The following is a 21,418-nucleotide window of genomic DNA, read 5'->3' on the forward strand; positions in this document are numbered from 1 at the left end:
CCCACAGCAGAGTAGACATAAGAACATAAGAACCTAAGACCATAAGAACATAAGAACATAAGAACTAGGAGCAGGAGTCGGCCATCTGGCCCCTCGAGCCTACTCCGCCATTCAATGAGATCATGGATGATCTATTCTGGACTCAGCTCCACTTTCCAGCCCGAACACCATTACCCTTAATCCCTTTATTCTTCAAAAAACGATCTATCTTTATCTTAGAAACATTTAATGAAGGAGCCTCTACTGCTTCACTGGGCAAGGAATTCCATAGATTCACAACACTTTGGGTGAAGAAGTTCCTCCTAAACTCAGTCCTGAATCTACTTCCCCTTATTTTGAGGCTCTGCCCCCTAGTTCTGCTTCCACCCGCCAGTGGAAACAACCTGCCCGCATCTATCCTATCTATTCCCTTCATAATTTTACATGTTTCTGTCAGATTCCCCCTCATCCTTCTAAATTCCAACGAGTTCAGTCCCAGTCTACTCAACCTCTCCTCGTAATCCAACCCCTTCAGCTCTGGGATTAACCTAGTGAATCTCCTCTGCACACCCTCCAGCACCAGTACGTCCTTTCTCAGGTAAGGAGACTGTCATGTGAGAGTACCTATAAGAAATGGGTGTTTAAGAAATGTACCTTTAAGAAATGGGTGTTTATCAATGATGTCAGAGTGTGGGTGGAGCTGGGCTGTCTGTCAGCGTTTTACTTTCATTTTAGGCTGTTTGCTGCAGGGTGTGTTTTAGTTTTGTTTTCAGTGTTGGAGCTGAAGCCAGACAAAGCAGGTGTACTGTTGCTCTCTCTGCCATGAAAAGGCTATCTCTTGATCATTTGGTGAATTCAGAATTGTAAATGTTTTCAGTAGTTTTGTGAGGGCCACTAAGAATCCAGCACGAGTTTCAAGGAGACAAAGAAATAACATTTATATACAATAACATGTATCTATATATATATATATATGGACTGATGGAAATAAAGATATGATAGATAAGGACCTTGAGATGATTGTAATCACTAAGGAGGCAGCATTGGGCAAGCTAATCGGGCTAAAGGTAGACAAGCCTCCTGGCCCTGATGGGATGCATCCCAGAGTGTAAAAAGAAATGGCTAGGGAAATTGTAAACGCACTAGTGATAATTTATCAAAATTCACTAGACTCTGGGGTGGTCCCAGAGGATTGGAAAGTAGCAAATGTGACACCACTGTTTAAAAAAGTAGGTTGGCAGAAAGCGGGTAATTATAGGCCGGTAAGCTTAACTTCGGTTGTAGGGAAAATTCTGGAATCTATCATTAAGGAGGAAATAGCGGGGCACCTGGAGGGAAATTGTCCCATTGGGCAGATGCAGCATGGGTTCACAAAGGGTAGGTCGTGTCTGACTAATTTGGTAGAATTGTTTGAGGACGTTGAGGAGTAGATAATGGGGAGCCAATGGATGTGGTATATCTGGATTTCCAGAAAGCTTTTGACAAGGTGCCACACAAAAGGTTGCTGCATAAACTAAAGATGCATGGCATTGAGGGTAAAGTAGTAGCATGGTGGAGGATTGGTTAACTAACAGAAAGCAGAGAGTGGGGATAAATGGGTGTTTCTCTGGTTGGCAACCTGTAACTAGTGTGGTCCCTCAAGGATCAGTGTTGGGCCCGCAGTTGTTCACAATTCACATAGACGATTTGGAGTTGGGGACCAAGTGCAATGTGTCAAAGTTTGCAGACGACACTAAGATGAGCGGTAAAGCAAAAAGTGCAGAGGATACCGGAAGTCTGCAGAAGGATTTGGATAGGTTAGGTGAATGGGCTAGGGTCTGGCAGATGGAATTCAATGTTGCCAAGTGTGAGGCTATCCATTTTTGGAGGAATAACAGCAGAATGGATTATTATTTAAACGATAAGATGTTAAAACATGCTGCTGTGCAGAGGGACCTGGGTGTGCTGGTGCACGAGTCGCAAAAAGTTGGTGTGCAGCTGATTAAGAAGGCTAATCGAGTTTTGTCTTTCATTTCTAGAGGGATGGATTTCAAGACTAGGGAGGTTATGCTGCAATTGTATAGGGTGTTGGTGAGGCCGCATCTGGAGTATTGTGTTCAGTTTTGGTCTCCTTACCTGAGAAAGGACATATTGGCACTGGAGGGAGTGCAGAGGAGATTCACTAGCTTGATCCCAGAGTTGAGGGGATTAGATTATGATGAGAGGTTGAGTAGACTGGGACTGTACTCATTGGAGTTTAGAAGGATGCGGGGGGATCTTATTGAGACATATAAAATTATGAAGGGAATAGATCGGATAGATGCGGGCAGGTTGTTTCCACTGGTCGGGGAAAGCAGAACTAGGGGAGGAAAATAATTTGCCTCAAAATAAGGGGAGTTAGATTTAGGACGGAGTGTAGGAGGAACTTCTTCACACAAAGGGTTGTGAATCTCTGGAATTCCTTGCCCAGTGAAGCAGTTGAGGCTCCTACTTTAATCGTTTTTAAGAAAAAGATAGATACTTTTCTAAAGAATAAAAGGATTCGGGGATATGGTGTACAGGCCGGAGGGTGGAGCTGAGTCCACAAAGATCAGCCATGATCTCATTGAATGGTGGAGCAGGCTCGAGGGGCCAGATGGCCTACTCCTGTTCCTAGTTCTTATGTTCTTATGTACACAACAGCAGCAACCTTGCTTGCTGCTTACTCCTTCCTGCTGGTTCCTAAACTGGCCAGCTTTATTTATAATGGAGAATTGTACCCCCGCACCTAACCCCTGCCCATCGCCTCTCAGTCTGACCACAACAAAACCCTCCAATGGAGGATTGGCTGTGACTGTGTGGTAAACCACTGTTCTGATATTAGAGGTTGTACGGTAGAACCTGCACTACAGGTTCACCTGGGCCCCTGCATGCTAGCTCCGCCCAGGAGGTGGGTTATAAATATGCGTGGCCTCCAGCTCGCAGCCATTTCGTCAGCTACTGTGGGAGGCCACACATCTGATACTAATAAAGCCTCAGTTTGGATTCAACTTCGTCTCCAGTCAAATTGATCGTGGCTCAGACTGTGAAGGTGGATGATAGGTTTGCAACAGTGTCTTGTTCTCAATTGACAGAGTCCCCCGATCACTGACAATGAAGAATATTTCACTGACACAGTGTGGGGGCCGTTGTACAACAGGCCCCTGACTCTGAACAGCCCCTCCCCAACCCACTGGCCCTGACAGAGAGGTTAATAAACCCTCGACCCTGTCAGCCCTGCTACCCACACAGTCAACCCCTCACCGTTCCTAAACCACCTTTCTTAACGTGCACTTGATTTACCTTTATTCTGCGAAAGACAGGTTCTGCAAAATGAAGCTCATTATTCTCTAAATATATTCCAGCAGTACCATACAATATCCGTGTGGATATTTTTTTTGTGTGTGTTCAAACCTCGGCCAATTTCTGTTTCCTGGTATCACGTTAATGATTGTGGTTCAATCAGATCATCAGACTTTTCAGGAACAGCTGTTGTGGTCAACAAGCTTCCCATTGGGAGAGAGTCACTCAGACTGGAAACGTTCGCTCCCTTCTCTCTCCACAGATGCTGCCAGACCTGCTGAGATTGTCCAGTATTTCCTGTTTTTGTCTCAGATTCCAGCATCCGCAGTAATTTGCTTTCATTTTCACTTTCCCATTGGATCCATTCACTTCCCGAGTAACCACTTGTCTCTGCTGAAATACATCTCCTGTTCCACAGAATCTATTCCATGGGCGGAATTCTCCGGAATTTTCCGACGCTGAAATCGAGAATGGCGATTGGGCGGAGAATGACTCCCGTCGGCAGAATCGGGGCAGGCGCCGGTTTGACTCCGGCTCACTATGCTCCTCCCCCTCCGAATCGGCTTCATCGGGACGCATGCCGCGCGCAGTCAGAACGCCGTTGCCATGTCATCAGCCGGCCCACCCGCGATGCTCCGCCTCCGATGGGCCGAGTTCCTGACGGAGCGGGCCGCGTGTGGTCCCAGCGATCAGGAAGCTGGCGTGCTGGCTGCGGACAGCCTCTCACCATTGTCCTTGTCAAGCCCATTCAGAATAAGATTCACTGAGATCACCTTTCATTCTTCCAACTTCCAACAAGTAGCGTCCCAACAACCAGATTAACCTTTGCTGCAAAGACAATCCCTCCAACCCGTGTCAACCTTCCCTGAACCGCCTCCAATGGAATAATATCTTATCTTAAATAAGGGACAAAACTATTCACAGCTCTCCAGATGTGGTCTCACCAGCACCTTGTACAGTTGCAGCAAGACTTCCCGACTCTTATACTGCACCCCAGTGAAATCAGGGCCAACATTCCATTACCCTTCCTGATTACCTGCTGCCCCTGTGTGCTAGCTTTTTGTGTTTCGTGCACAAGTCCCCCAATGTCCCTTCGTGTTGCAGCTTTATGCAGTATTTTACATTTAAATAATACTCTTTATCCCTTCCAAAATCAACAACTCCACATTTTCCCACATTATACTCCATTTGCCAACCTTTTTCCCACTGAATTAACTGATCAATATCTCTTTGCAAACTGTTTGTGTCTCTCCCACAACTTGCCTTTCCACCTATTTTTGTGTCGTCTGCAAGTTGGACGAATGTACATTCACTTCCTTCCTCTAAGTCATTAATATATATTGTAAACAGTGTTGGTCCCAGCACTGATCCCTGTGGGACCCCACTGGTTACAGGTCACCAACCTGAAAAAGATCCCCTTATCCCGACTCGCTGTTTCCTGCCCATTAGCCAATTCTCTCTCCATGTCAATCTACCACCTCCAACACCATGGACTCTTGTCTTATAACTTAACCTTTTCTGAGGTATCTTGTCAAGTACATTCTGGAATTTCGAATATAAAACATCCACTGATTCCATTCTCTCCACTCTGATTGAGACTTCCTCAAAAAGCTCTAAGGAATGAGTCAGAGCCGATTCCCTTTCCTGAAGCCATGCTGGCTCTGCTCCATTAGATTATGATTTTACAAATGTGCTGCTATTACTTCCTTAATAATTGATTCCAACATTTCTCCAACAATCAACGTCAGGCTAATTGGCCGATAGTTCCTGATTTGTGCTTTCCTCCCTTTTTGAATCGAGGTGTCACATTGGCAGATTCCCAATCCTCTGATACTTCCCCAGAATGTAAACATTTTTGGAAAGTTACAACCAATGTCTCCACTATCTCTGTGGCTACTTCTTTTCGGATCCTAGGATGAAAGCCATTCGGGTGAGGGGATTTATCTGTCTTTAGCCCCATGAGTTTGTCTAATACTATTGTATCACCGAAAGGTCAAACATTCCTGTAAATAAAGTTCCCAGTGTTGATCTCCTTGTGACCATGTCTCCGGAATGACTATGAGATCATATCCATTTACCTCGATTTGCTCCGTCAGTTTGTCTACCTTATTCCCAATGCTTCGCTCATTAAGATACAAAGCCTTTAGACTTGCCTCTTTGACATTTTTGATCACCCTAACTTTTCTTTGTTCTGTGGCCCTATTTCCCCTGGCCCTTGATTACCCTGACTCCTGTTTTCCATTTTACTGTTCTTTATTTTGTTACACCCTCATTTCTCTTTCCCTTATCACCCTCCTTAGGTTCTCATGCCCCTGTGGCCCTGTATGATTCTGACCACTGATTTCTCTGCCTATAACTTTTCTTATTCCTCTTTCTGTCTGTTGTTCTCATTCTTGATTCCTCCTCCTCTGACTCCTTGCATAGGTTCCAATCCCGCTGCCATTTTAGTTTAAACCCTCCCCAACATCTGTCCCGAGGAAATCAGTCCCGGTCCTGCCCAGGTGTAACCCGTCCAGTTTGTACAGGTCCCACCTCCCCTTGGGACCTGTCCCAATGCCCCAGGAATCTGAAACCCTCCCTCTCACCCCAACCCTTCCGCTCCGTATTTATCCGATACATCCTGCTATTTCTACTCTGACCAGCAGGTGGCGCTGGGAGTCGTTCTGAGATCACTACATTTGAGGTCCGAGTTCTCATCTTCCTTCCTAACTCCCTGGATTCTGCTCTCAGGACTTCATCCCCTTTTTTTACCGATGTCTGTGGTACCGATGTGACCACGACCACCGGCTGTTCACCCTCCCCCTCCAGAATGTCCTGTACCCGCTCCGAGACTTTGACCCAAGCACCAGGGAGGCAACATACCATCCTGCAGTCTCGTTTGCGGCCACAGAAACACCTGTCTATTCCCCTGACAAGTGAATCCCCGATAACTATTGCACTGGCACACTTGTTACTCCTCCCCTCTGCAGCAGAACTAACCGCGGTGCCACGAGTTTGGCTGCTGCTGCTTTCCCCTGAGAGGCCATTCCCCTCAACAGTATCCAAAACGGTATATCTGTTTTGCAGGGGCATGGCCACAGGAGATTCCTGCACTGCCTGCCTCACTCTCTTACTCTGCCAGGTGGTCGCCCATTCCCTTCCTACCTGCGGGCTCTGAGCCTGCGGTGTGACCACCTCTCTATACGTGCTATCTACGATGCTCTTCGACTCGCGGATGCTCCACAGTGTCCCCAGCCGCCGCTCCAGCTCAGAAACCCGGGCTTCCAGGAGCTCCAGCTGGAGACACGTCCCGCACACGTGCTGACCTCGGGCACTGGAACTGTTCCCAGCTTCCCACATGGAGCAAGAGGAGCAAAGCACGGCTTTGAGCTCTCGTGCCTTTAAATTAAACCTTTGGAAGATGCTTAATATCAGATAATATCAATTATTCTGGAGCCCTTCTTTGCTGGTCCTCGTTACTATGGAATGGAGCCCTTACAAACTATAGACCACAAAATAGTACTGGACAAGCTATAGGTGATAAAAGTAGTCAATACTTACCCGGCCCTCCCCTCTACTTACCAATCAGCTCTCTCCCTTGTAGCCTTTACTGCTGCAGCGGGGTAAGTCCACTCTCTGAAGAGTGAAAAAGTTTGAAAGCAAAAGGGGACGTCTTGGCCCTGTGCACCGAGTTTCCACTCTGCACTGAATTCCCCAGAACCCCATTCACTCGGGCTGTGTCTGACTCAGGAGGGGTTCTCTACAGCTCAAGCAGAAAGCTCACTGATATGGCTGGCCCAGTTCAGATTGTGGTCAATGGTAACCCCCAGAATGGTGATAGTGGGGGGAGTGAGTGATGGTGATGCCAGGGATGGGCTGGTTACAAATATCCAGGAAAAGCCCAGTGGCTCCCGCAGCCGACCCGACTACAATTCCTGACATTGTTCCCAGCAGTGACGGGAAAAGACCCTTAAATGGGGATTGGTTGATCCCCGGGTGGACTGCCCCCCCCCCCCTCTCTGTCGCTCTCAATCGTGCAGCTAACCTCGTTTATGAAGGACAGGAAGTCAATTCTTCTTCTTCATTTTACTCATGTTAAACTTCACAAAAATTCTTGATATTTTGCAGAACTTCCTGAAAACCAGTTGCCGCCTCTCACGGGTATTATAACCGGCACCCTGGCATTCGCCCTCTTGCTCGGCATATTGAGCATCACAATACTGTGTGTGAAAAAATGGGCATGTTTTCAAAGCAGGTTAAAGCCAGAAAGGTAAATGGAATTGAATTTCCTGTCTGTTGTGATGATCATGTCACATTGAGGTTATGTGGAGGGATGCAATCAGCCAATGGGTCAGGGTGAGGAAGCTTTAATTGAAATGATTCTCCCTTCCTGCACAGGTACAGAGAGAAGCATAAAGAGTGGGCTGGAGTTTACGGAGGGGGGGAGGGAGGGGGCGGGGTGCTCCCTCCCCCCCCACAGCCCTTTTGTAAGAGTTGGTGGAAGGGACGCACTGAGAAATCAGATGGACGCAGACAGACAGTTTCCACTGGCAGGGACACCAAAGACACGCGGCCCTGATCACAACGTAAACCCCAGCCTGAGATTGGGGAGACAGCTATCACAGCAGAACACTGCGACACGAGTGCTGATGAAGACATTGCAAAAGGGAATTGATAATTCAGGGAAGATAGAAAATGCACGAGGAAGAAAAATAGGACAATGTGGGAGGAAAATTAGTTGTCAGGAAAGGTTTATCTTCACCGGGTAGAAATGGTTCAATGGTGCCGGTCGCGCTATCATTCCTGTGTTCCTAACATGTCGCTCTTCGTCATCATACTGTGACCTTATTGTGATTTATTAATTCTGCCAGTTTCCCCATCACAGAGTTGGTCAAAGTTCAGGCATTACTTTTGGCAGCCACGGGCCCATCTTGGACCCTCCGCACTTTCTCCTGGCCTGCCAGGGGTTCCCAAATCCTCGGTGCGGGGGTCAGTGACCAGCAAACCACGCAGCTGAATGTCCACATTGCTACATTTCCAGCCAGTTCACCAAGCCGACACTCATGACGGTGAAGCCAGCCGAGGATGGTGGCTCCTGAGAGACACACACCAGCCTTGGAGTCCTGTTCCCTCAGCTCATTGTAACTGTCAGCAACAGAGACGGCACAAGATGCAGCAATTAATTTACAATCCTGGCCCCCATCCCAAAAATAAACTCTGAACATCACTGACTCCTGCACTAACTCAGCTGCCATAGATTGCTGCTCTCTTATCTGTGAATATCGAACTCTGCTTCATCTTTCAGGAAACTTGGTCACAATTGGTTGAATCCCTCATATTAATCTCCAGTGAAAAGTATTGTTTCTGGCATGCTGTACAAACAATGCAGACCGTACATGGGGAAGGAAGGAGAGACTACAGAATATAATGTTAGTTATAGCAAGGTGTCGAGAAAAGATCAACTTAATACGAGATAGGTCCATTCAAAAGTCTGATGGCAGTAGGGAAGAAGCTGTTCTTGAGTCGGTTGGTACGTGACCTCAAACTTTGGTATCTGTTTCCTGACGGAAGAAGGTGGAAGAGAGTATGCCCAGGGTGCGTGGGGTCCTTAATTATGCTGGCTGCCTTTCTGAGGCAGCGGGAATTATAGACAGAGTCAATGGATGGGAGGCTGGTTTGCGTGATGGACTGGGCTACATTCACAACCTTTTGTAGTTTCCTGCGGTCTTGGGCAGAGCAGGCTCCATACCAAGCTGTGATACAACCAGAAAGAATGCTTTCTATGGTGCATCTGTAGAAGTTGTTGTGGGTCGTAGTTAACATGCCAAATTTCCTTAGTCTTCTGAGAAAGTAGAGTCATTGGTGGGCTTTCTTAACGAGAGTGTCGGCATGGGGGGATCAGGACAGGCTTTGGTGATCTGTACACCTTAAAACTTGAAGCTCTCGACCCTTTCTACTTCGTTCCCATTGATGTAGACAGGGGCATGTTCTCCAAGACGCTTCCTGAAGTTGATGACAATCTCCTTCATTTTGTTGACATTGAGGGAGAGATTATTGTCGTTGCACCAGTTCACCAGATTCTCTATCTCATTCTTATACTCTGTCTCGTCATTGTTTGAAATCCGACCCACAACAGTGGTGCCATCAGCAAATTACAACACAGATGGAGGCCATTCTGCCCGTTGTGACTATGCTAGCACTCTGCAGAGGAATTCAGTTCGTCGAATTCTACTTACTTATTCACTGAGGTCGGAAATTTAATTTCCTCAAGTGCTCATTCAATTTCCTTTTGAAATCAATCATCGTCTCTGCTTCCACCACCCTCGTGGGCAGCAAGTTCCAGCTCATTGACCCCCATCTCCCCCACTCACCCCCCCCAACCCCAGGTCCCCCCCACCCCGGCCATATCCCCCTCCCCCCACCATCCGTACGTCTCTTCCCTAATATCTTAAATCTGTCTCCCAGTCCTGGTGCCGTCCGCCAATGGGGAAAGCTGTTCCTTGTCTTATCCAAACCTGTCAAAGTCACCTCAAAGAGCTGATATCAAACCAACCGACCAATGATAACGTGTAGAGTTTTATTGTGACGAGTAAGAGATATTCTTTGCAGTTACAAACACACGAACAAGGAACAGGAGTCGATGTTCTTTCCTTAATGCAGACCCGGTGTTAATTGTTTTATTGAGATGGTCACTGATATTTCTGCTGTAATAAATCACTGACTTTTTTCTGTACAGTTTGCCGAGAACCCCTGAAGGTGAACTGAACACAGTATACGCAAGTGTCTGTGGTAAGTAACCATTGAAGTATGTCACAAACTCACCATTCTAAATCATATTTATTGTTCAGGATTGTTTCTAAACATCAGTTGGATGAATGTTGTCCTCACCATTGTTATCCCAGAAAAATGGAGACTTTCCTGTTTCAATCACTTAACACCGACATCACGGTATTGGACAGTGAGCTGCAGAGTAATACTCCCTCTCTCCTGCAGAGTAATACTCCCTCTCTCCTGCAGAGTAATGCACCCTCTCTCCTGCAGAGTAATGCTCCTTCTCTCCTGCAGAGTAATGCTCCCTCTCTCCTGCAGAGTAATGCTCCCTCTCTCCTGAAGAGTAATGCTCCCTCTCTCCTGCAGAGTAATGCTCCCACTCTCCTGCAGAGTGATGCTCCCTCTCTCCTGCAGAGTAATACTCCCTCTCTCCTGCAGAGTAATGCTCCCTCTCTCCTGCAGAGTAATGCTCCCACTCTCCTGCAGAGTAATGCTCCCTCTCTCCTGCAGAGTAATACTCCCACTCTCCTGCAGAGTAATGCTCCCTCTCTCCTGCAGAGTAATGCTCCCTCTCTCCTGCAGAGTAATACTCCCTCTCTCCTGCAGAGTAATGCTCCCTCTCTCCTGCAGAGTAATGCTCCCACTCTCCTGCAGAGTAATGCTCCCTCTCTCCTGCAGAGTAATGCTCCCACTCTCCTGCAGAGTAATGCTCCCTCTCTCCTGCAGAGTAATGCTCCCTCTCTCCTGCAGAGTAATACTCCCTCTCTCCTGCAGAGTAATGCTCCCTCTCTCCTGCAGAGCAATGCTCCCTCTCTCCTGCAGAGTAATGCTCCCACTCTCCTGCAGAGTAATGCTCCCACTCTCCTGCAGAGTAATACTCCCTCTCTCCTGCAGAGTAATACTCCCTCTCTCCTGCAGAGCAATGCTCCCTCTCTCCTGCAGAGTAATGCTCCCACTCTCCTGCAGAGTAATGCTCCCTCTCTCCTGCAGAGTAATTCTCGCTCTCTCCTGCAGAGTAATGCTCGCACTCTCCTGCAGAGTGATGCTCCCTCTCTCCTGCAGAGTAATACTCCCTCTCACCTGCAGAGTAATGCTCCCTCTCTCCTGCAGAGTAATACTCCCACTCTCCTGCAGAGTAATGCTCCCTCTCTCCTGCAGAGTAATGCTCCCTCACTCCTGCAGAGTAATACTCCCTCTCTCCTGCAGCGTAATATTCCCTCTCTCCTGCAGAGTAATGCTCCCTCTCTCCTGCAGAGTAATGCTTCCTCTCTCCTGCAGAGTAATGCTCCCTCACTCCTGCAGAGTAATACTCCCTCTCTCCTGCAGCGTAATATTCCCTCTCTCCTGCAGAGTAATGCTCCCTCTCTCCTGCAGAGTAATACTCCCTCTCTCCTGCAGAGTAATGCTCCCTCTCTCCTGCAGAGCAATGCTCCCACTCTCCTGCAGAGTAATGCTCCCTCTCTCCTGCAGAGTAATGCTCCCTCACTCCTGCAGAGTAATACTCCCTTTCTCCTGCAGCGTAATATTCCCTCTCTCCTGCAGAGTAATGCTCCCTCTCTCCTGCAGAGTAATACTCCCTCTCTCCTGCAGAGTAATGCTCCCTCTCTCCTGCAGAGTAATATTCCCTCTCTCCTGCAGAGTAATACTCCCTCTCTCCTGCAGAGTAATGTTCCCTCTCTCCTGCAGAGTAATGCTCCCCCTCTCCTGCAGAGTAATACTCCCTCTCTCCTGCAGAGTAATGCTCCCTCTCTCCTGCAGAGTAATGCTCCCTCTCTCCTGCAGAGTAATGCTCCCTCTCTCCTGCAGAGTAATGCTCCCTCTCTCCTGCAGAGTAATGCTCCCTCACTCCTGCAGAGTAATGCTCCCTCTCTCCTGCAGAATAATGCTCCCTCTCTCCTGCAGTGTAATGCTCCCTCTCTCCTGCAGAGTAATACTCCCTCTCTCCTGCAGAGTAATGCTCCCTCTCTTCTGCAGAGTAATGCTCCCACTCTCCTGCAGAGTAATGCTCACCCTCTCCTGCAGAGTAATACTCCCTCTCTCCTGCAGAGTAATACTCCCTCTCTCCTGCTGAGTAATGCTCCCTCTCTCCTGCAGAGTAATGCTCCCTCTCTCCTGCAGAGTAATGCTCCCCCTCTCCTGCAGAGTAATGCTCCCCCTCTCCTGCAGAGTAATGCTCCCTCTCTCCTGCAGAGTAATGCTCCCTCTCTCCTGCAGAGTAATGCTCCCCCTCTCCTGCAGAGTAATGCTCCCTCTCTCCTGCAGGGACGTTGAGCCACAGAGTAATGCTCCAACTCACAGCGCCGCACTCCCTCAGTACTGACCCTCTGACAATGCAGCACTCCCTCAGCACTGACCCTCTGACAGCGCAGCACTCCCTCAGTACTGACCCTCTGATAGTGCAGCACTCCCTCAGTACTGACCCTCTGACAATGCAGCACTCCCTCAGTACTGACCCTCTGACAATGCAGCACTCCCTCAGTACTGACCCTCTGACAGCGCAGCACTCCCTCAGTACTGACCCTCTGACAGTGCAGCGCTCCCTCAGTCCTGACCCTCTGACAGCGCAGCACTCCCTCAGTACTGACCCTCTGACAATGCAGCGCTCCCTCAGTACTGACCCTCTGACTATGCAGCACTCCCTCAGCACTGACCCTCTGACAGCGCAGCACTCCCTCAGCACTGACCCTCTGACAGTGCGGCACTCCCTCAGTACTGACCCTCTGACAATGCAGCACTCCCTCAGTACTGACCCTCTGACTATGCAGCACTCCCTCAGCACTGACCCTCTGACAGCGCAGCACTCCCTCAGTACTGACCCTCTGACAGTGCAGCACTCCCTCAGTACTGACCCTCTGACAGCGCAGCACTCCCTCAGTATTGACCCTCTGACAGTGCAGCGCTCCCTCAGTTCTGAACCTCTGACAGGGCAGCGCTCCCTCTGTACTGACCCTTTGACAGTGCAGCGCTCCCTCTGTACTGGCCCTCTGACAGTGCAGCGCTCCCTCAGTACTGACCCTCAGACAGTGCACACTCCCTCAGTACTGAACCTCTGACAGTGCGCACTCCCTCAGGGCTGACCCTCTGACAGTGCGGCACTCCATAACTAAGAAGGTAGGGAGGCAAAAGCGGGAAATTATTGGCCGGTTTGCCTGACTTCGGTCATTGGTAAGCTTATAGAGTCCATTATTAAAGATGAGATCATGGAGTACTTGGATGCACATGATAGAATAGGGCTGAGTGAGGACGGCTTCGTCAAGGGGAGGTCATGTCTGACAAATCTGTTAGAGTTCTTGTGGTAGTCACCACTGATGTATATGTTAGTTGATGTGTGGTAAGGCCCTGCACTACAGGTACGAGGATAGTCCCTGCCTGCTGGCTCCACCCAGTAGGCGGAGTATAAATATGTGTGCTCCCTGTACAGTAGCCATTTTGCCAGCTGCTATAGGAGGCCACACATCTCCACGCTTCCCACACACTCCACTTTCTCCCTGATTATCAATCACATCAGCAGCGAGAATCACCTCAAAATTCTTGTTTTATTCCAGGTAAAATGCCGAATAACAAAGAGGAAGCTTCAACCTCTGCTGAGGTAAGGACTTTTCCACAGATCTCATGCTGCTGATTGGAGATCTTTCCTTCTCTTTAACTCCACACACCAGAGTTTGATCAGTTCCATATCTGCCGTCCCCATTCTGAAGGAGCTGACTCTGACTGGGGAACAGATCCCAAATATCAGCACAGCTTCCTGCAGCCACATCCCACCACTCTTCCCCCTGGAACTAAAAACAAAACAGGACAGACGCTGCAAATCTGAAATAAGAACGTTAAATGCTGCAGAAACTCAGCAGGTCTGGCAGCATCTGTGGACAGAGAAACGGAATTAACGTTTCAAATTCACAATGATTCTGAAGAAATCGAACGTTAATTCCGTCTCTCTCCACAGCTGCTGCCAGACCTGCTGAGGTTTTCCAGCATTTCCTGTTCTTGTTACAGTTTAAGGTGTGTCGGGCGGAGAGAATCATTAAGATGGGATTTAATGGAAATGAAACAGAGCCCCGTGTCGGGCTCATTCAGCCGGGGATTTCTCTGCTCTGCCAGTTATTAAACCCTGGGACATGACCCCGCTATTAAACGGGACCCTGGGACATGACCCCGCTATTAAACGGGACCCTGGGACATGACCCCGCTATTAAACGGGACCCTGGGGCGTGACCCCGCTATTAAACGGGACCCTGGGACGTGACCCCGCTATTAAACGGGACCCTGGGACGTGACCCCGCTATTAAACGGGACCCTGGGACGTGACCCCGCTATTAAACGGGACCCTGGGACATGACCCCGCTATTAAACGGGACCCTGGGGCGTGACCCCACTATTAAACGGGACCATGGGACGTGACCCTGCTATTAAACGGGACCCTGGGACGTGACCCCCGGGCCTGATACCCAGCATGGGTAAGATGCCACCTGGGACCTTGGCACTGCAGGTCTGGCTCCCTGGCAGCGCCCCTGCCAGCCTGGCCATGCCTCTGAGGCACTGCCAGAGTGACTCCCAGGTGGCATAGGCAGAGTGACTCCCAGGTGGCACTGCCAGAGTGACTCCCAGGTGGCAGTGCCAGAGTGACTCCCAGGTGTCACTGCCAGAATGACTCCCAGGTGTCACTGCCAGAGTGACTCCCAGGTGTCACTAACAGAGTGACTCCCAGGTGGCACTGCCAGCGTGACTCCCAGGTGTCACTGCCAGAGTGACTCCCAGGTATTACTGCCAGTGTGACCCCCAGGTGTCATTGCCAGAGTGACACCCAGGTGTCAGTGCCAGAGTGACTCCCTGGTGTCACTGCCAGAGTGACTCCCAGGTGTCACTGACAGAGTGACCCCCAGGTGGCATTGCCAGAGTGACTCCCAGGTGTTACTGCCAGTGTGACCCCCAGGTGTCATTGCCAGAGTGACTCCCAGGTGTCAGTGCCAGAGTTACTCCCTGGTGTCACTGCCAGAGTGACCCCCAGGTGGCATTGCCAGAGTGACCCCCAGGTGGCACTGCCAGAGTGACCCCCAGGTGGCATTGCCAGAGTGACTCCAAGGTGTCACTGCCAGAGTGACTCCCAGGTGGCACTGCCAGAGTGACCCCCAGGTGGCATTGCCAGAGTGACTCCAAGGTGTCACTGCCAGAGTGGCACCCAGGTGTCACTGCCAGAGTGACTCCCAGGTGTCACTGCCAGAGTGACTCCCAGGTGGCATTGCCAGAGTGACTCCCAGGTGGCATAGCCAGAGTGACTCCCAGGTGGCATTGCCAGAGTGACTCCCAGGTGTCACTGCCAGAGTGACTCCCAGGTGGCATTGCCAGAGTGACTCCCAGGTGTCACTGCCAGAGTGCCTCCCAGGTGGCATTGCCAGAGTGACTCCCAGGTGGCATTGCCAGAGTGACTCCCAGGTGTCACTGCCAGAGTGACTCCCAGGTGTCACTGCCAGAGTGACTCCCAGGTGTCACTGCCAGAGTGCCTCCCAGGTGGCATTGGCAGAGTGACTCCCAGGTGTTACTGCCAGTGAGACCCCCAGGTGTCACTGCCAGAGTGACCCCCAGGTGGCATTGCCAGAGTGACTCCCAGGTGTCGCTGCCAGAGTGACCCCCAGGTGACATTGCCAGAGTGACTCACTGGTGTCACTGCCAGAGTGACTCCCAGGTGTCAGTGCCAGAGTGACTCCCAGGTGTCGCTGCCAGAGTGACCCCCAGCTGGCATTGCCAGCGTGACTCCCAGGTGTCAGTGCCAGAGTGACTCCCTGGTGTCACTGCCAGAGTGACTCACTGGTGTCACTGCCAGAGTGACTCCCAGGTGTCAGTGCCAGAGTGACTCACTGGTGTCACTGCCAGAGTGACTCCCTGGTGTCACTGCCAGAGTGACTCACTGGTGTCACTGCCAGAGTGACTCCCAGGTGTCGCTGCCAGAGTGACTCCCAGGTGGCATTGCCAGAGTGACTCCCAGGTGTCACTGCCAGAGTCACTCCCAGGTGGCACTGCCAGAGTGACCCCCAGGTGGCACTGCCAGAGTGACTCCCAGGTGGCATTATCAGAGTGACTCCCAGGTGGCACTGCCAGAGTGACTCCCAGGTGGCATAGCCAGAGTGACTCCCAGGTGGCACTGCCAGAGTGACTCCCAGGTGGCAGTGCCAGAGTGACTCCCAGGTGTCACTGCCAGAATGACTCCCAGGGGTCACTGCCAGAGTGACTCCCAGGTGTCACTAACAGAGTGACTCCCAGGTGGCACTGCCAGCGTGACTCCCAGGTGTCACTGCCAGAGTGACTCCCAGGTATTACTGCCAGTGTGACCCCCAGGTGTCATTGCCAGAGTGACACCCAGGTGTCAGTGCCAGAGTGACACCCAGGTGGCACTGCCAGAGTGACCCCCAGGTGGCACTGCCAGAGTGACTCCCAGGTGTCACTGCCAGAGTGACTCCCTGGTGTCACTGCCAGAGTGACTCCCAGGTGTTACTGCCAGTGTGACCCCCAGGTGTCATTGCCAGAGTGACTCCCAGGTGTCAGTGCCAGAGTTACTCCCTGGTGTCACTGCCAGAGTGACCCCCAGGTGGCATTGCCAGAGTGACTCCAAGGTGTCACTGCCAGAGTGACTCCCAGGTGGCACTGCCAGAGTGACCCCCAGGTGGCATTGCCAGAGTGACTCCAAGGTGTCACTGCCAGAGTGACACCCAGGTGTCACTGCCAGAGTGACTCCCAGGTGTCACTGCCAGAGTGACTCCCAGGTGGCATTGCCAGAGTGACTCCCAGGTGGCATAGCCAGAGTGACTCCCAGGTGGCATTGCTAGAGTGACTCCCAGGTGTCACTGCCAGAGTGACTCCCAGGTATTACTGCCAGTGTGACCCCCAGGTGTCACTGCCAGAGTGACCCCCAGGTGGCATTGCCAGAGTGACTCCCAGGTGTTACTGCCAGAGTGACTCCCAGGTGTCACTGCCAGAGTGACTCCCAGGTGTCACTGCCAGAGTGACTCCCAGGTATTACTGCCAGTGTGACCCCCAGGTGTCATTGCCAGAGTGACTCCCAGGTGTCAGTGCCAGAGTTACTCCCTGGTGTCACTGCCAGAGTGACCCCCAGGTGGCATTGCCAGAGTGACTCCAAGGTGTCACTGCCAGAGTGACTCCCAGGTGGCACTGCCAGAGTGACTCCCAGGTGGCATTGCCAGAGTGACTCCCAGGTGGCATAGCCAGAGTGACTCCCAGGTGGCATTGCTAGAGTGACTCCCAGGTGTCACTGCCAGAGTGACTCCCAGGTGTCACTGCCAGAGTGACTCCCAGGTGTCACTGCCAGAGTGACTCCCAGGTGTCACTGCCAGAGTGACTCCCAGGTGTCACTGCCAGAGTGCCTCCCAGGTGGCATTGGCAGAGTGACTCCCAGGTGGCACTGCCAGAGTGACTCCCAGGTGTCACTGCCAGAGTGACTCCCAGGTGGCATTGGCAGAGTGACTCCCAGGTGGCACTGCCAGAGTGACTCCCAGGTGTTACTGCCAGTGAGACCCCCAGGTGTCACTGCCAGAGTGACCCCCAGGTGGCATTGCCAGAGTGACTCCCAGGTGTCGCTGCCAGAGTGACCCCCAGCTGGCATTGCCAGAGTGACTCACTGGTGTCACTGCCAGAGTGACTCCCAGGAGTCACTGCCAGAGTGACTCCCAGGTGTTACTGCCAGTGAGACCCCCAGGTGTCACTGCCAGAGTGACCCCCAGGTGGCATTGCCAGAGTGACTCCCAGGTGTCGCTGCCAGAGTGACCCCCAGCTGGCACTGCCAGAGTGACTCCCAGGTGTCACTGCCAGAGTCACTCCCAGGTGGCACTGCCAGAGTGACCCCCAGGTGTCACTGCCAGAGTCACTCCCAGGTGGCACTGCCAGAGTGACCCCCAGGTGTCACTGCCAGAGTCACTCCCAGGTGGCACTGCCAGAGTGACTCCCAGGTGTCACTGCCAGAGTGACTCCCAGGAGTCACTGCCAGAGTGACTCCCAGGTGTCAGTGCCAGAGTGACTCCCTGGTGTCACTGCCAGAGTGACTCCCAGGTGTCGCTGCCAGAGTGACTCCCAGGTGGCATTGCCAGAGTGACTCCCAGGTGTCACTGCCAGAGTCACTCCCAGGTGGCACTGCCAGAGTGACCCCCAGGTGGCACTGCCAGAGTGACTCCCAGGTGGCATTATCAGAGTGACTCCCAGGTGGCAGTGCCAGAGTGACTCCCAGGTGTCACTGCCAGAGTGGCTCCCAGGTGTCACTGCCAGAGTGGCTCCCAGGTGGCACTGCCAGAGTGGCTCCCAGGTGTCACTGCCAGTGTGACTCCCAGGTGTCACTGCCAGAGTGACTCCCAGGTGTCACTGCCAGAGTGACTCCCAGGTGTCACTGCCAGAGTGACTCCCAGGTGTCACTGCCAGAGTGACTCCCAGGTGTCACTGCCAGAGAGACCCCCAGGTGGCACTGCCAGAGTGACTCCCAGGTGGCACCGCCAGAGTGACTCCCTGGTGTCACTGCCAGAGTGACTCCCAGGTGGCACCGCCAGAGTGACTCCCTGGTGTCACTGCCGGAGTGACTCTCAGGTGTCAGCGCCAGAGTGACTCCCAGGTGTCACTGCCAGAGTGACCCCCAGGTGTCACTGCCAGAGTGACTCCCAGGTGTCACTGCCAGAGTGACTCCCAGGTGTCACTGCCAGAGTGACTCCCAGGTGTCATTGCCAGTATGACTCCCAGGTGTCACTGCCAGAGTGACTCCCAGGTGGCATTGCCAGAGTGACTCCCAGGTGTCACTGCCAGAGTGACTCCCAGGTGGCATTGCCAGAGTGACTCCCAGGTGGCATTGCCAGAGTGACTCCCAGGTGGCATTGCCAGAGTGACTCCCAGGTGTCACTGCCAGAGTGACTCCCAGGAGTCACTGCCAGAGTGACTCCCAGGTGGCATTGCCAGAGTGACTCCCAGGTGTCACTGCCAGAGTGACTCCCAGGTGTCACTGCCAGAGTGACTCCCAGGTGGCATTGCCAGAGTGACTCCCAGGTGTCACTGCCAGAGTGACTCCCAGGTGGCATTGCCAGAGTGACTCACAGGTGGCACCGCCAGAGTGACTCCTAGGTGTCACTGCCAGCGTGACTCCCAGGTGGCACTGCCAGAGTGACTCCCTGGTGTCACTGCCAGAGTGACTCCCTGGTGTCACTGCCAGAGTGGCTCCCAGGTGGCATTGCCAGAGTGACTCCCAGGTGTCACTGCCAGAGTGACTCCCAGGTGTCACTGCCAGAGTGACTCCCAGGTGGCATTGCCAGAGTGACTCCCAGGTGGCATAGCCAGAGTGACTCCCAGGTGGCATTGCTAGAGTGACTCCCAGGTGTCACTGCCAGAGTGACTCCCAGGTATTACTGCCAGTGTGACCCCCAGGTGTCACTGCCAGAGTGACCCCCAGGTGGCATTGCCAGAGTGACTCCCAGGTGTTACTGCCAGAGTGACTCCCAGGTGTCACTGCCAGAGTGACTCCCAGGTGTCACTGCCAGAGTGACTCCCAGGTATTACTGCCAGTGTGACCCCCAGGTGTCATTGCCAGAGTGACTCCCAGGTGTCAGTGCCAGAGTTACTCCCTGGTGTCACTGCCAGAGTGACCCCCAGGTGGCATTGCCAGAGTGACTCCAAGGTGTCACTGCCAGAGTGACTCCCAGGTGGCACTGCCAGAGTGACTCCCAGGTGGCATTGCCAGAGTGACTCCCAGGTGGCATAGCCAGAGTGACTCCCAGGTGGCATTGCTAGAGTGACTCCCAGGTGTCACTGCCAGAGTGACTCCCAGGTGTCACTGCCAGAGTGACTCCCAGGTGTCACTGCCAGAGTGACTCCCAGGTGTCACTGCCAGAGTGACTCCCAGGTGTCACTGCCAGAGTGCCTCCCAGGTGGCATTGGCAGAGTGACTCCCAGGTGGCACTGCCAGAGTGACTCCCAGGTGTCACTGCCAGAGTGACTCCCAGGTGGCATTGGCAGAGTGACTCCCAGGTGGCACTGCCAGAGTGACTCCCAGGTGTTACTGCCAGTGAGACCCCCAGGTGTCACTGCCAGAGTGACCCCCAGGTGGCATTGCCAGAGTGACTCCCAGGTGTCGCTGCCAGAGTGACCCCCAGCTGGCATTGCCAGAGTGACTCACTGGTGTCACTGCCAGAGTGACTCCCAGGAGTCACTGCCAGAGTGACTCCCAGGTGTTACTGCCAGTGAGACCCCCAGGTGTCACTGCCAGAGTGACCCCCAGGTGGCATTGCCAGAGTGACTCCCAGGTGTCGCTGCCAGAGTGACCCCCAGCTGGCACTGCCAGAGTGACTCCCAGGTGTCACTGCCAGAGTCACTCCCAGGTGGCACTGCCAGAGTGACCCCCAGGTGTCACTGCCAGAGTCACTCCCAGGTGGCACTGCCAGAGTGACCCCCAGGTGTCACTGCCAGAGTCACTCCCAGGTGGCACTGCCAGAGTGACTCCCAGGTGTCACTGCCAGAGTGACTCCCAGGAGTCACTGCCAGAGTGACTCCCAGGTGTCAGTGCCAGAGTGACTCCCTGGTGTCACTGCCAGAGTGACTCCCAGGTGTCGCTGCCAGAGTGACTCCCAGGTGGCATTGCCAGAGTGACTCCCAGGTGTCACTGCCAGAGTCACTCCCAGGTGGCACTGCCAGAGTGGCTCCCAGGTGTCACTGCCAGAGTGGCTCCCAGGTGGCACTGCCAGAGTGGCTCCCAGGTGTCACTGCCAGTGTGACTCCCAGGTGTCACTGCCAGAGTGACTCCCAGGTGTCACTGCCAGAGTGACTCCCAGGTGTCACTGCCAGAGTGACTCCCAGGTGTCACTGCCAGAGTGACTCCCAGGTGTCACTGCCAGAGAGACCCCCAGGTGGCACTGCCAGAGTGACTCCCAGGTGGCACCGCCAGAGTGACTCCCTGGTGTCACTGCCAGAGTGACTCCCAGGTGGCACCGCCAGAGTGACTCCCTGGTGTCACTGCCGGAGTGACTCTCAGGTGTCAGCGCCAGAGTGACTCCCAGGTGTCACTGCCAGAGTGACCCCCAGGTGTCACTGCCAGAGTGACTCCCAGGTGTCACTGCCAGAGTGACTCCCAGGTGTCACTGCCAGAGTGACTCCCAGGTGTCATTGCCAGTATGACTCCCAGGTGTCACTGCCAGAGTGACTCCCAGGTGGCATTGCCAGAGTGACTCCCAGGTGTCACTGCCAGAGTGACTCCCAGGTGGCATTGCCAGAGTGACTCCCAGGTGGCATTGCCAGAGTGACTCCCAGGTGGCATTGCCAGAGTGACTCCCAGGTGTCACTGCCAGAGTGACTCCCAGGAGTCACTGCCAGAGTGACTCCCAGGTGGCATTGCCAGAGTGACTCCCAGGTGTCACTG

At 52.7% G+C, this 21,418-nt stretch overlaps 1 protein-coding gene across 1 annotated transcript in view; it reads left to right on the top strand.

The window, feature by feature from the left end:
* The window catches only part of LOC140428340 (immunoglobulin gamma-1 heavy chain-like), a 65,719-nt gene that overhangs the window by 8,814 nt on the left and 35,487 nt on the right, over positions 1-21,418 (top strand). Inside the window, exons 3-5 of the mRNA XM_072514704.1 lie at positions 7,387-7,528; positions 9,995-10,047; positions 13,575-13,618. Coding sequence (XP_072370805.1) covers positions 7,387-7,528; positions 9,995-10,047; positions 13,575-13,618 — 239 coding nt within the window. The remainder of the gene's footprint in view (positions 1-7,386; positions 7,529-9,994; positions 10,048-13,574; positions 13,619-21,418) is intronic.

This window comes from Scyliorhinus torazame, chromosome 1 (genome assembly GCF_047496885.1).
Source record: "Scyliorhinus torazame isolate Kashiwa2021f chromosome 1, sScyTor2.1, whole genome shotgun sequence".
NCBI classification, from domain to species: Eukaryota; Metazoa; Chordata; class Chondrichthyes; order Carcharhiniformes; family Scyliorhinidae; genus Scyliorhinus; species Scyliorhinus torazame.